This window comes from Mauremys mutica, chromosome 6 (genome assembly GCF_020497125.1).
Source record: "Mauremys mutica isolate MM-2020 ecotype Southern chromosome 6, ASM2049712v1, whole genome shotgun sequence".
Taxonomy (NCBI): Eukaryota; Metazoa; Chordata; order Testudines; family Geoemydidae; genus Mauremys; species Mauremys mutica.
Genome location: NC_059077.1, coordinates 938,495 through 953,114, shown reverse-complemented (window position 1 = coordinate 953,114; position 14,620 = coordinate 938,495). Strand labels below are relative to the sequence as shown.

Below are 14,620 nucleotides of genomic sequence, written 5' to 3'. Positions count from 1 at the left end.
CCCCAGGGCACCATCAGATCCACTGGCTTGTCCTGGGCCGCACCGGCAGGCAGCAGGAGAACCCACTCCAGCTCCCTGGGGTCACACCTCGGGGGAGCGCGGGGCCCTTGGGGACAGTGGGGGTTGGGAGGGGCAGCTTCCCAAATCTCACTCCAGAGGTTGCTTGGCAGAGAGGATCTGCTCCTAGGCACCGAGCCCTGGAACTTCCCGGCCTCTGGCCCAGCCAGCCTGGATCCATCACTGGAGCTGTCCCCTGCCCCGTCATTGCTCCGCACGGGCAGCGCCCGCTCCCCTGGTGCTGCCCGACACAGGGAGCCAGGCAGTGCTGCAGCCTGAGCGTCGCCCAACAGCAGCTGGCTGGGCTCCCAGCCCAGCCCAGCCCAACTGGGAGTGCCGCCAACCCAGCCACGCTCCAGAGACTCACCAACAGCGAGAGCGACCCCCGGCTCCAGTCCCCTGCTCCAGCCATTCCACAGCAGCCTGCAGCCCCATCCTGGGGCCCTCGGCCACCCACCAGCACAGCCCCATGGGGAAGCTCCTAAAGGTCTGTCTACACAGCAAAGAAAACCCCACAGCTGGCCCCTGCCAGCTGACTTCGGCTGCGGGGCTGTTTCATTGCTGTGGCTGGAGCCCTGGGCTCCAGGACCCTGCGGGGTGGGAGGATCCCAGCGCTCAGGCTGCAGAATCCACACAGCAGGGACGAGCCCCATGACTCAAGTCGGCTGGCACGGGCCAGTGGGGGTTTTGCTTTGCTGTGTAGACAGACCCTGAGACGACTACAGACTCCAGCTTCCTGGCTGAGGAGTGACTCCCAGCCACCAGGCCACAGGGCAGTGAAGTCTGGGCTCCAGCTCTAACCACGACCTTCACTTAATGGGGCTGAACCCCGAGAGTATCCCCACTAAAGCCACTCTGCCATCATAGGAGGGATCCCAGCAGACGGCATAACCTGGGCAATTCCCTTTGTTCATAAAGATACATAGAAGTTAAGCAATTCATGGAGCTACCTGAGCCACAGAAGTCAACACCTGCCAGCCGCAGCGCCAGAGGAGCTGAACCTGCCGCAGCCCCACGCCCCAAGGATGGGACGGCAGCCCCATCCCTCAGGGCTCTCCCACTGCGAGGCACAGGTCCCTCCCAAACTGTTTTTAATCCTTAGTATTGTGAGTCTGGCTGGTCTCATTCACCACAGAAATAGCTGAGCCTTCCCTGGGCTTGCAGCCTCAGTGACACCTTGTGGCGGAGAGTTCCGCAGGCCGATCACACATTGTGCATTTGCTTTCATCAGCTGTAACGCTGCTGCCCCTTGGTTTCCCTGGAACTTCCTTGTCCCCGTGGCACGTGAGAGGAGGGAGAGGCTCTCACGAGCAGCCACCCCCACCCCACGTGCACAGCAGGCACCGCCGAGAGCAACAGCCCAGGCGACTCCCACTGCAGCGTGCCAGATTCGACCGCACGCGTCGCCCCTTCCAAATCCAGGAGGTTGCTAAGCGACACTCTCAGAGCATTCAGAAACCCAGGCCCTTAGCAGCACAGAAACGATAGGTCAAGGATGCCCTCAGCCTCCACCTGCCTGCACCGCAATCAGGGGCTGTTGTCACTGTGCAGGGCACTGCAGCGGCCGTAACTCTGTGAGCCCTGCGGGCAGGGCCCAGCCCACGCTGCCTCCGTGAGACACAGACCTGCTGTCCTTGGAGGGGCACTGTTCAGCGGGAACCATCCCCAGGGCCAGTCCTCAGCGAGCGACAGAGCCTGGGGGGGAGCTCCCAGTGCCGCTGCTGCGGGGGGTTGATGTGCCAGAGACAGAGGGCAGCGTGTGTGTCAGGGCAGCATGCACATGTGTAAGGGCGGCACATGTGTGTCAGGGCAGCGTGTGTGTCAGGGCAGAGTGCGCACGTTTAAGGGCAGTGTGTGTGTCAGGGCAGCATGCACACGTGTAAGGGTGGCACATGTGTGTCAGGGCAGCGTGCACACATGTAAGAGCAGCGTGTGTGCCAGGGCAGCGTGCACACATGTAAGGGTGGCGCATGTGTGTCAGGGCAGCGTGCACACGTGTAAGAGCAGTGTGTGTGTCAGGGCAGCATGCACATGTGTAAGGGCAGTGTGTGCATCAGGGCAGCGTGCACACATGTAAAGGCAGTGCGTGTGTGTCAGGACAGCATGCACACGTGTAAGGGCAGTGTGCACACGTGTAAGGGCAGCGTGTGTGTGTCAGGGCAGCGTGCACACATGTAAGGGCAGTGTGTGTGTGTAAGGGCAGTGTGCAAACGTGTAAGGGCAGCCCGTGTGTGTCAGGGCAGCATGCACACATGTAAGGGTGGCATGTGTGTGTCAGGGCAGCGTGCACCCATGTAAAGGCAGCGTGTGTGTGTGTAAGGGCAGTGTGCACACATGTAAGGGTGGCGTGTGTCAGGGCAGCGTACACACGTGTAAGGGCAGCATGTGTGTACGGGCAGTGTGCACACGTGTAAGGGCAGCGTGCACACGTGTAAGGGCAGCCCGTGTGTGTCAGGGCAGCGTGCACACATGTAAAGGCAGTGTGTGTGTGTACGGGCAGTGTGCACACGCGTAAGGGCAGTGTGTGTTTGTGTGTCTAAGGGCTTCCTACAAGTTCAGCCAGTGCCATGCGCGTGTGAACAGGACCCTGCAGCCCCACAGCACAGACCTCAACAACTGGGGCTCACAGAGCAGCACTGTCAGGAACGGGGCTTGGGCGGGGCCCCTGGATCCCCCAGCGCAACCGGGCCAGGCGGGGCCGCTGCCGACCAGTGGCACAGCCAGAAGGGCCCTTTGCATCTACCAGCCTGTTCCCTTCCTGCTCGGAGCCCTGGGAGAGGTTTCCCGTGCGGGGCAGGTGGGTGGGACGGGGACTGGCCGGGACCCACCTGCTTCCCAGCTGCCAGCACTCCCGTGTGGAGAATCCTCAGGGCCTGCGGGGGGGAGGGTGTCAAGAGCTCCATGGGGGGGCGGGGGGCGCTCACCCTCCACACTCCTGTGCTGGGTCCCTCCTCCTCTCTCACGTTTTCGTTTTCTCCATCCCACCCTGCTCCCTTCATCTCCTGCTGGCTCGCCCAGCCCACCCCTGCCCCGGGGAGGGGAGCCAGCCCGCCCGCCCGCCCCCAGGCTGCTCTATGCCACCGGCACACGTGGGGCAGGCTGGCCCGGCCCAGCCCTGGGACCAGGCGGCTGAGACCAGGACCAACATTTTACAGGCCTTGCCAAGGATGCTCGGGCCGGGCCCCGTCCCCGTAGGCCTCTTGGGTCGTGCCACGGCACCCCCTGCCCACAGCCCAGCAGGGAAGGTGCCGGGCAGACAGCAGCCCTGGCAACGCTCCGGCAGGCCCAGCCCACTTACCAGCGAGTAGCCGAGCTCCACATTGAACTCCTCCTTGGCTCGCAGGATCAGCTGGGTCTGGAAGTGCTGGTACTCGGGGTTCTGGGGTTCATGGTAGGTGATCACCAGCACCGTCTGCAAGGCAAAGCACAGGCCACTGCCTCGTACCCAGCGGCGAGCCCACCCTGCTGGGCCAGGGAGGGGAGGGCGACAGCGCCCCTCAGAGAGGGGTGTTCTGTCTCAGGGCCCCGGGGGTGACCACGTGGGAATTTTCTGTAACATTTTTACGCAGTCTATGTGTGCCTCAGTTTCCCCAGTGTGCTGCAGTGTTACCTAGTGGGTAGAACGGCTTGGTGCCCTCTGCAGTGGTTCAGAGACTCGGGTGTGGATGGCTCCCTGCAGTCTGGGGCTTGGGCCCCATATCCAGGGAGTTTGTGAGAAGACAATGGCAACCCCAGTCACTGGGACATTGATACCTAGCAGCCAGCGGCCCTGGGCGGCTACCTCTCACCAGGAAGCCAAGTCGCATTTGCCCAGCTGGAGAAGAAAGGGCTGGGGAGGTGCCAGGGGTGGTTAAGGGCTGGCTGCTGAGGGCTTGGGGCACACACCAACGGGGACACAGCGGTAGGGGGACCAGATGCCCCAATTTTATAGGGACAGTTCCGATTTTTGGCTCTTTTTCTTGGCTCCTATGACCCCCCATCCCTGTCCTGATTTTTCACATTTGCTGTCTGGTCACCCTGCACAGCGGTCAGGGGCCAAGGCTTGGCGCTCTGGGTGGACCTGACCAGGGCTAACCAAGGGCTTCCTATGCTGTGCGCTAGTCGACTAATAACCCGGCTGTCTGTCCCCGCTGGCTGCGGGTCCCTGCAGACGCTGGCGGAAGGGTGCGTTGCTCCCCAAGGTCGGACGTCTGCCCCGGACTCGCCGGGCGGCGCTCACAGGGTGGAGCAGGGGGTCCAGCCTACGGAGTGGAGAGGCCGCATGGCTCACCCTGGAGGAGAAGTGACACCCTAGGGGGTCTGGCACATGGTGGGATCCTTGCAGAAGCTGTTCCAAAGTTGGGGTCATAGCACCGGTCCTGTGTGACACCATGTGTCCCCCTGGAGTCTCCCAGGATCCCCCCCACGGGTGGGGTCCCACCGCCAGTGTCCTGCTCCTGAGGGAGAGGGCACGAGGTGAGGCTCCCCACAATCACTGAAGAGGGAATGGCTTTTGTGGGGGCCCCCAAACCCGACCCCAGGCATGGACCTGGAAGCTCTGGTGCAGTCCCGACCCTGACCCCCGGGCTAACTTAGGCCTGACCCAACTCCAGCCCTGGCCTGGCGTAGGCCCGACCCCCATGTCACGGAGTCCCCGGGCGATGCTCTGGAACTAAAGGTAATAACTGGAGATATACCAATCTCCTAGAACTGGAAGGGACCTCGAAAAGTCATTGAGTCCAGCCCCCTGCCTTCACTAGCAGGACCAATTTTTGCCCCAGATCCTTAAGTGGCCTCCTCAAGGATTGAACTCACAACCCTGAGTTTAGCAGGCCAATGCTCAAACCACTGAGCTATCCCTCCCCCAGCCAGGCAGGACTCTGGGGAGCCTCCTCTCCCTCGGAGCAGCCTGTCTGCAGGGCAAGAAGCCCACACGGCTTCACCTCCTGGGTCTCTCCTTGGAGCATTCAGCATCCTCTGTTCTCCGTGCGCTTCCCCCAGCGAGTCCACCCAGGCGGGGTCCTGGGGAAGCCAGAGGGTCCTGCACCCCCACTTTGCAGTCAGACGTGACTCTCAGCCAGCCAGTAAAGCAGAAGGTTTATTAGATGACAGGAACAGGGACTAAAACAGAGCTTGTAGGTACAGAGAACTGGACCCCTCGGCTGGGTCCATTCTGGGGCCCAGTGAGCCAGACCCCCACGTCTGCCCCTCATGCCTCGTCCCCAGCCAGCCTGAAACTGAAACTCTCCAGCCCCCTCCTCCTCTGGGCTTTGTCCCTTTCCTGGGCCAGGTCACCTGACCTCTTTGTTCTCCAACACCTTCAGCTGGCACCTTTGTAGACAGGAAACAGGGTGTCGGCCATTTTCTGTTTAACCAGCATCACATTTGCCCTCTAGGGCTCTGCAACAATCACATCCCCTTCTCCCACCACCTAGATCAGGGGTAGGCAACCTATGGCACGTGTGAAAAGGCGGCACACAAGCTGATTTTCAGTGGCACTCACACTGCCTGGGTCCTGGCCACCGGTCCGGGGGCTCTGCATTTTAATTTAATTTTAAATGAAGCTTCTTAAACATTTTATAAACCTTATTTACTTTACATACAACAATAGTTTAGTTCTATATTATAGACTTATAGAAAGAGACCTTCTAAAAACGTTAAAATGTATGACTGGCACGCGAAACCTTAAATTAGAGTGAATAACTGAAGACTCGGCACATCACTTCTGAAAGGTTGCCAACTTCTGACCTAGATACTTAAGAAATGCAAAGGGGAAACTGAGGCACCCACACAGTATTCAGAGAAACCATTACGAACATTCCCACTTCATCACACCCTGACCCCCAGCCTGGCATAGGCCTGACCCCTGACCTCTAACCCTGACCTGGTATAAGCCCAACCCCTGACCCCCAGCCCCAGCCTGGCGTAGGCCCGACCCTTGACCTCAGCCCCAGCCTGACCCCTGACCTAATCCTGACCACTGACCTCAGCCCTGGCCTAGTCCTGACCCCTGACCCCCGGCCTGTGCCATGTGGGAATTTTGGTAATGTTTTTATGATCCCCGTGCGTGCCTCCATTTCCCTCTGGACTTGGCGAGGCCAGGCACTGCCTGGAAGGGAAGGGAGGAGGTGCTGACTCAGCAGCCCGGCTGGGAACCAGAGTCATTAACATGAATGACGTCCACAGGTGTGTGAGAGGAGGCTCCGGCGAGCCGGGGGGCGCCAATGGCGGGACAGTCACACCAAGTGATAACAGCCGAGGAAGGAGGTTCCCTGCAGAGCAAAGCCCGGAGCGGAGAGCACAGGGGACCGGTGCCAGGGGGCGGTGCCAGGAGCTGAGTGTGCAGAGACACTGAGCACACCCCTGGGACAAACGACAAAGGGCGAGACAGGGCTTGGCTGGGTGTTGGCTAGACTGACCCGTCTGAACCTCTGCATCTGTCTGCCGACCTCGGGACCTTCGCACGCTGCGCCAGGTGACTAATAAACTGCTGCCTCGGGCCCTGGGGGAGCTCCCTCGGGGCTCTGGCTCTGCAGGATTTTCTGCAGGGAACCGATAACAGGGTGGCTCACCCCTTAACAGCTGGAGAGCTGGAGCTGGCCCACCCTGGTTGCAGACTGAGCCCCCGGAAGAGGAATCAGGTGATGCCAGGAGAGAAGCAGCAGGAGGCCGCGGAGAAGGGGGAGTCCAGGACGTTGTGGTTATGTCTGCAGAGAGCCAGGCCTGTCTACACTCAGGGTCAGGCTCGTGTCGAACTAGCTGTGCATGTCTCTACGCTTCCATTTGTCTCCCGCCCATGCACGCGCCCTGTTACGGCGACGCAGTAACACCACCAGTCCTCCAGCTGCTGTCCCACAATGCCCAGCACAACCACTCTGGTCACAACTGTGAACTCTGCTGCCCAGGGGCACGAAGACCGGAACCCAGCACCCTATTTAAAAACCACCGGACATTTCTGAAATGCCTTTTCCTGAGTGTCCAGCTCGCCTAGCAGCCCTCCACCGTCATGTGCAACCGCCCAGCCAGCGACGCGCTCCTTCCTGGAGCAGACAGGTACCAGATCTCCCGGGCCTGTGGGAAGCACCGCTACGGACCGGCCATAGCAACGTGGACAGCCGTGAGCAGATTGCTTGGGGGATGCAGGAGAAGGGGTGTGGCAGGGACCAGTGGCAGTGTCGCATGAAAGCAGAGGAGTTGTGGTGGGTGTAACAGGAAGCCAGGGAGGCCAACAACCGATCTGGTGCCAAGCCACAGACCTGCTGCTTATACAAAGAGCTGCATGCCACCCTCAGCAGAGACACCCCCCCACCCCCTCCGCAGATGCCTCCAAGAGCCAGAGCCAGAGCATTGCTGTGAACAGTGAGGACAGGGAGGAGGGGGTCGTGCTACACCACGAGCCAGGACCTGTCTGAGACTCCCCCAGGCCAGCCAGTCCCGCCTGGATGTGCCTGATGCCTGGGAAGGAACGTGAATGCCCGTCTCATGACAGTCTAAATGCAGTGGTGGTGACGGAGCGCACTGTGAACGGACACAGCCATCGACTTCTCGCTCATGGACTCGTACGGGAAGAGGTAGCAGCACACCGACGAGACGAGAGGTGGCGTCTGCCCTGTGGAGTTAGGCCAGGGTGGCAGGCAGAGCAGCTTATTTATGTGCTGAGGGATGTTCCTTGCCTCCTCCCGCGAGCTCTCGGTGAAACGTTCACAGAGAGACTCTGCAATCCTCTCCCGAAGGACTCTACGGATGGCAGCCCGATTCTTCCTCCACAGTAGGACCCCGTCCCACGCCAATCTGTGATGAGCTCAGCTGGCACTACTGCAGGAAACCGGCTTCGGGACACCAGCAGCTGCCGCAGTCTCTGTGCCTCCCGTGAGCGAGAGCTCAGCTGAAATCCGCACGGCCCGTCGAGTGTCTGTTCTCAGTGTCTTTGCCCCAGGCACGTATGTAACATTCCCTCGCCCCCCCTGCCGCCAGACGCCCCAGACTGCAGAACGGAGCTGGGCACAATCACTCGGGGCAGGTGTCAACGAGAAAGTCTTGTTTCAAATGTTAGGGGAGCAAGGGGAGTTCTGCAGCTTTGCTTTCGCTTTCCGTTGTGACTCCGCTGACAAGGGTACCGCTGTGTGCTCCAGCTCTCGCTCTGCCACTGCGGCTTCAGGGGGGTTCCCCCTCCTGAGCCAGAAGAGGACTTGGGATTTAAGAGGACATGAACCCCTACACCCCATGTCCAGTGAGATCCTGCAAGCCAGCGCTGCATCAGACTGTGAGCAGAGGGCCCAGAGCGAGAATACTGCAGACTGTATGGAGAAGGAAAGAGCAGACAAGAGAAAGGCCCCAGGGTCCCAGCAGGCCAAGGAGAGGGAGGTGCACCAGCAGGGGTGGCTCTAGGATTTCCGCCGCCCCAAGCAGGGCGGCACGCCGCGGGGGGCGCTCTGCTGGTCCCGCGGCGCCGGTGGACTTCTCGCAGACGTGCCTGCCCTCCGCAGGTCCACTGGTCCACTGGTCCCGCGGCTCTGGTGGACCTCCCGCAGGCATGACTGCGGATACTCCACCGGCGCCGCGGGACCAGCGGACCTTCCGCAGGCATGCCTGTGGGAGGTCCGCCGGAACCGCCTGCCGCCCTCCCGCGGGACGCCGCCCCAAGCACGCGCTTGGCGCGCTGGGGTCTGGAGCCGGCCCTGTGCACTAGGGCATGATGGGGCTTCTCTGGCAGCAAACACAGATGCTGCAGACTCTCATGGACCTACAGGTTCAACAAGCCCGGGCTCGCCTCCCTTTGCAGTCCATGGAGAACTCCACTGCAGCACCTCCCTACAGCCCTCTTAACAGTCCATGTCCCATGGGGGCGCAGCCCTGCCTGCACCCCTACACCCCGAGAGGCAGCCAGGAGCAGCCCAGCTTCCTGTACACTGACAGGAGAGAGCCAGGGCTGTGGTATGGGCACCCAAAATGGGCTGAACTGGACAAGAATGTTCTTTCCCCTTGTTTCCTTCTGTTCCTTTCTTTCTGAACTTTCTAGCGTATCAGTTTTTAATTGCACACCGTCGCCATGCACCGCTTTGGGCACCAAGAGAATCTGGTTTGGGACAATCATTTATCTTTATTTAGCCACACATGCTACGGAAGGCCAGCGCTACTGAAATGCCCCCGACTTGTTATCGTCCTGGGCACCAGAATTCTTGGGCTCAGCCACACACAGTGTGATAATGATAAAGGTACAGCACGCAGCGCCCAACTCACAGGTCCACTGACAAGCTGTTCTCATCAGAAATGGTCCCCAGCCCCAACACGTAAGGGCCAGGTGGAGCACTGGCCCCCACACCACATTGTCGGGATCACGGGTAAAGGGCTCTTTCAAGGCCTCCCGCAACCACATGAGCTCTTCTCACAGTCCTTCTGTCTGTCTGGTCAAACTCAGGAGACAGTCACTTCCCCTCCACGCTAGCAGCAGCTTTCCCCCAGTGCCTCACTGGTATTCTGCAGGACACAACAGGGGATGTTTTTCTCACTGAGATCTAATCCCGTGAGCAACCACCACCAGCGTCTCTTCACTTGCCCAAAAGCATATTCCACGGGCACATCTTTCCTTGGTGCTGTCCAGGTGGCTGGTGTACCGCTTCATGAGCCACAGGAGTAAGGGGTGGGCTGGGTCCCCCAGGATCCCTACTGGCATTTCAGCATCGCCAATGATGATCCACTGATTGGGAAATAAAGTCTCTGCTTGCACCTTTCTGAGCAGTCCTATGTTCTAAAGATGGGAGCGTCCGGACCAGTGAACACTGACATCAGTGAAGCGTCCCCAGTGATGCACCAGCATTGCATAAACACAGAAAAGCCCATTCTGCTGATGTGCTCTGTGGCAAGGTGGTCTGGGGCTAAAATAGAGCTATACGTGCTGGCTATTGCTCCACCGCTGTTCGGGAACCCCACAGCTGCAAATCCATCCACTATGTCCTACACATCGCCGAGAGTCACAGTCCTGCATAACAGGAGACGATTAATGGCCCTGTAGGCTTGAATAATAACGGCCTGTGCTGTGCATTTTCCAATTGCAAACTGCTTTCCCACTGACCAGCAGGAGTGGGGCATTGCAAGCTTTCACAGTGCAATCGCCACTCACTTCTCTGCTGTCAGTGCAGCTCTCGCTCTGGTGTCCCTGGGCTGGCGGCCTGGGGTGAGCTCAGCACACAGATCCAGGACTGCGCCAATGCTCGTCGTCCCAAACCTGCACCGCAGTGCGATCCCACCGGTCACTGCTCATTTCTCAGCCCAGGAGCGGCGCTCCACCGTCTGCAGCTGTCTTGTGAGACCACCAACAACCTTGAATTGGTTTTCGGATGTCCCATGGCAATCTGTCCTCCATGAAATCGTCACATTCCCTGTTGATGCAGTTCTTCCTGCAGCTCTGCAAACACCAGAGGCTCGTACGTCCCATGTTCACAACGCGTCTGACAAGAGCGCAGAGAGGTGCAGGCTCCAGGCTCCTGTCAGATCCAGCAGACTGTGAAGTGCTGGGCAGGTCTGCAGGACTTTTGAAAAAGGTGCAAAACTTATAGCCTAGGGATGGCATTTAGGAGGCTGTTGCGTGCTGGGGACTTGCTGCCTCACTCCCTGTCACCCCTGCACAAGTCGTCTCTGCCCCATGTCGCATCACCAGCATTTGCCAAAAGCCAACGTGCCGGATGATGTGAGTTCACGCTGGACACCTACCCATGGAGCACCGCCCTGATCATGGCCACAAGCACAGCGCGAGGACCCCAGCAGGCATGTGCACAAGCCAGGTACTAACTGCAGTGGCTTCATGCCAGCGTCCTGGGCGCCAGCCGAGGTCTGTAGCATAGACATGGCCTGAGGAGGCTCCTGCAGGGCCCTGAGTCAGCAGTTGGGGGAAGGACCCACTCCAGGTGGGAGGTGCTGGGGGGCAGGACTGGGCCCGGCTGCAGCTGAGAGCTGGGCTGCCTGAGTGGGCGACTGCTATTTGAGTTGATCATGAGAGAGACGCTGAGCTGGGGCTGGAGGGGCAGGGGCAATTGGATCCTAGGCGGGGAATGCTTCGTTTTCTCTGGACTGGGTGGTGCTCGTTTAAGAAGCCCTGAGAAGGGGAAAGCAGAGGCTGAGCACGGCAGAGGTGCCCCTGGGCACCGGGGGGTGCTCTGGAGGCAGCTATTATAGCACCTCAGAGGGAGACAGGGATCGTGTGCACCCAAAGGCCCTGCTTTGGAGTCTTGGAGGCTGCCTGGGGGCTGACACGGGACAGGCCCCAGCCCTGAGCCCCAGCCCCAGGGGGTACCTGGAAGGCCTGACGCAGGCCCACGTCCTGACTCTGTTTGTTCTGCCAGGGTTTCAAGGCGTCGCGGGTGGCACTGGCACGCAGGCTCTCCCCAAACACGTCCACATAGAAGAAGACGTAGTCGCCGTTGGTCAGGCTCTCCCGCTGGGCCAGCCTCATAATCTGGTGCAGCATCTCCAGGGGGCCGCAGATGTAGATGACTGTGGGGGGAAACACAGGGGAGGCATCAGTCACTGTGGGCAAGAGACGGGAGGGAAGGGGCGGTGTCAGTTTGCTGCAGAGCAGAGACAGGCGGAGGAGGGGGGACGGGAGGTGTTAGTCATTGGGGGCAGAGACAGGTGAAGAGCTGACGGGGACAGAAAGGTGTCAGTCGCGGGGCAGAGACAGGCAGAGAATGGGGATGATGAGGTGTCAGTCACAGCAGAGCAGAGACAGGCAGAGGAGGGGGGACAGGCAGTGTCAGTCGCTGCGGGCCAGAGACAGGCAGAGAATGGGGGTGTCACGGAGTCCCCGGGCGATGCTCTGGAACTGCTCCCCACAAGCCAGGCAGGACTCTGGGGAGCCTCCTCTCCCTCGGAGCAGCCTGTCTGCAGGGCAAGAAGCTCCCACGGCTTCACCTCCTGGGTCTCTCCTTGGAGCATTCAGCATCCTCTGCCCCTCCGTGCGCTTCCCCCAGCAAGTCCGCCCAGCGGGGCCCTGGGGAAGCCACAGGGTCCTGCCCCCCCACTTCACAGTCAGACGTGACTCTCAGCCAGCCAGTAACACAGAGGTTTATTTAGATGACAGGAACACAGTCCAAAACGGGTCTTGCTAGTACAGACAACAGGACCCCCTTTACCCAGGGAGGCCACAGCCCTGTTGGGAGGCCCAAGCCCCGTCGGGCCTCCCCTCCAATTCCCAGCCAGCTTCCAAAACTGCCAAACCCCCTCCAGCCCCTCCTCTCTGGGCTTTGTCTCTTTCCCGGGCCAGGAGATCACCTGATCTCTTTGTTCTCCCCCACCTTTAGCATCCCCCTGAAAGGGGGGAAGGGCCCAGGCCATTAGTTGCCAGGCGACAGAGTGTCGGCCATAACTTAGGCACCCACACAGTATACAGAGGAAACATTAAAACCAGTTGTCACAGGGGGTGATGTGGTGTCAATCGCTGCGGGGCAGAGACAGGCAGAGAATGGGGGTGATGTGGTGTCAGTCACTGCAGAGCAGAGACAGGCAGAGGTGGGGGGACAGGCAGTGTCAGTCGCTGCAGGGCAGAGACAGGCAGAGAATGGGGGTGTTGTGGTGTCAATCACTGCAGGGCAGAGACAGGCAGAGAATGGGGGTGATGTGGTGTCAGTCACTGCAGAACAGAGACAGGCGGGGGGACAGGCAGTGTCAGTCGCTGTAGGGCAGAGACAGGCAGAGAATGGGGTGATGTGGTGTCAGTCACTGCAGAGCAGAGACAGGCAGAGGTGGGGGGACAGGCAGTGTCAGTCGCTGTAGGGCACAGACAGGCAGAGAATGGGGGTGTTGCGGTGTCAGTCACTGCAGGGCAGAGACAGGCAGAGAATGGGGGTGATGTGGTGTCAGTCACTGCAGAGCAGAGACAGGTGGGGGGGACAGGCAGTGTCAGTCGCTGTAGGGCAGAGACAGGCAGAGAATGGGGTGATGTGGTGTCAGTCACTGCAGAGCAGAGATAGGCGGGGGAGGGGACAGGCAGTGTCAGTCGCTGTAGGGCACAGACAGGCAGAGAATGGGGTGATGTGGTGTCAATCGCTGCAGGGCAGAGACAGGCAGAGAATGGGGGTGTTGCGGTGTCAGTCACTGCAGGGCAGAGACAGGCAGAGAATGGGGGTGATGTGGTGTCAGTCACTGCAGAGCAGAGACAGGCAGAGGTGGGGGGACAGGCAGTGTCAGTCGCTGCAGGGCAGAGACAGGCAGAGAATGGGGGTGTTGCGGTGTCAGTCACTGCAGGGCAGAGACAGGCAGAGAATGGGGGTGATGTGGTGTCAGTCACTGCAGAGCAGAGACAGGCAGAGGTGGGGGGACAGGCAGTGTCAGTCGCTGCAGGGCAGAGACAGGCAGAGAATGGGGGTGTTGCGGTGTCAGTCACTGCAGGGCAGAGACAGGCAGAGAATGGGGGTGATGTGGTGTCAGTCACTGCAGAGCAGAGACAGGCGGGGGGGACAGGCAGTGTCAGTCGCTGCAGGGCAGACAGGCAGAGAATGGGGGTGATGTGGTGTCAATCGCTGTGGGGCAGAGACAGGTGGCAAGTGTACGTGTCAGTCACATCTCACTGCACAAACACATGCCTGTGCTCACACCCGCAGGCCTGGGCTCTGCCGCGGCTGGCTAGCTGGGATCTGCCGGGCGGCTGAGGGCTGTGAGCCCCCTGGGAACACGCCGAGCTGTCCCAGGCAGGAAAAGCTGGGAGTCTGCACAGAACTGGGGGGACTGGCCCCAGGGTGATGCAGGGCCCAGAGCCCCGACGGCCCAGCCCCGACGGGGTCGATGCAGGACTCACACCACACCAGCAGAGGAATGTACCCAGAGCCCACCCCCACCACGTGGATGGGTTCGCAGGCACTGCCAGACAGGATTGACCCGGCCCCCATCAGCCCAGGCCCCCGCCCATGGGCAGTGCTAGATACTCCCGAGGAAGGCACAGCGACCCCGCAGGAACAGGTGTGGGACTATGTATCTGTAGCGGGGTGGTCGCCTGCTCTTCCCTAAAAAGGCTCACAGCAGCCCGGGGAGAGGCTGTGGCAGGGAGGGAAACGCGGGGCTGACGCGTGGGAAAGCAGCCTCAGCTGGGGGCCATGCCCCAGTCAGGCCGTGGCTGGCTTAATGAGGGCCCCGCTGGCCCTTATAAGAGGGCTGGGGCCAGAAGCCAGAGCAGGCCTCTCCTTCTAGCTCTTGAGGGAGAAGGGCCTGGCTGCCTGGGAGTGAGCAGGGCTGGGGGAAGGCCAGAGGCGCTGGCCTGGAAACCCCCCCGGCTGAGGCCTTGTTAAAGGCCAAGAACAGGTACTGGGGTTGCAGGGGGCAGCCCATGGGTAGGCAGAGGCAGCATGTCCAACCCCCCTTGCTGGTGATGAGTGGCTGACACTGCCGTCTGCCCCAGGGAACGGGGGCTAGGTGGTGACTGGCAGTAGCCTGCTACTGAGGTGAGGTGGGAATGGGGTGGGGGGGCTCCCTGGGGAGGGGAGACCCAGATCTGCAGGGGGGGGGTACTGCCAGGGGGCAGCACCCTGGCCTGAAAGGGGTACTGGGGTCCACGAGGGACTTGGGCCCAGCGGATGCTCTGGAGCTGGAAACTCTA

The 14,620-nt window shown here is 60.6% G+C and overlaps 1 protein-coding gene across 2 annotated transcripts in view; it reads right to left on the bottom strand.

Moving 5' to 3' along the window:
• NPR2 (natriuretic peptide receptor 2) overlaps positions 1-14,620 on the bottom strand; it is a 46,693-nt gene that overhangs the window by 19,819 nt on the left and 12,254 nt on the right. For both annotated transcript variants that reach the window (XM_045021952.1, XM_045021953.1), the window contains exons 2-3: positions 11,327-11,526; positions 3,356-3,469 (exon numbers count right to left, since the gene is read on the bottom strand). In XM_045021952.1, coding sequence (XP_044877887.1) covers positions 3,356-3,469; positions 11,327-11,526 — 314 coding nt within the window. The remainder of the gene's footprint in view (positions 1-3,355; positions 3,470-11,326; positions 11,527-14,620) is intronic.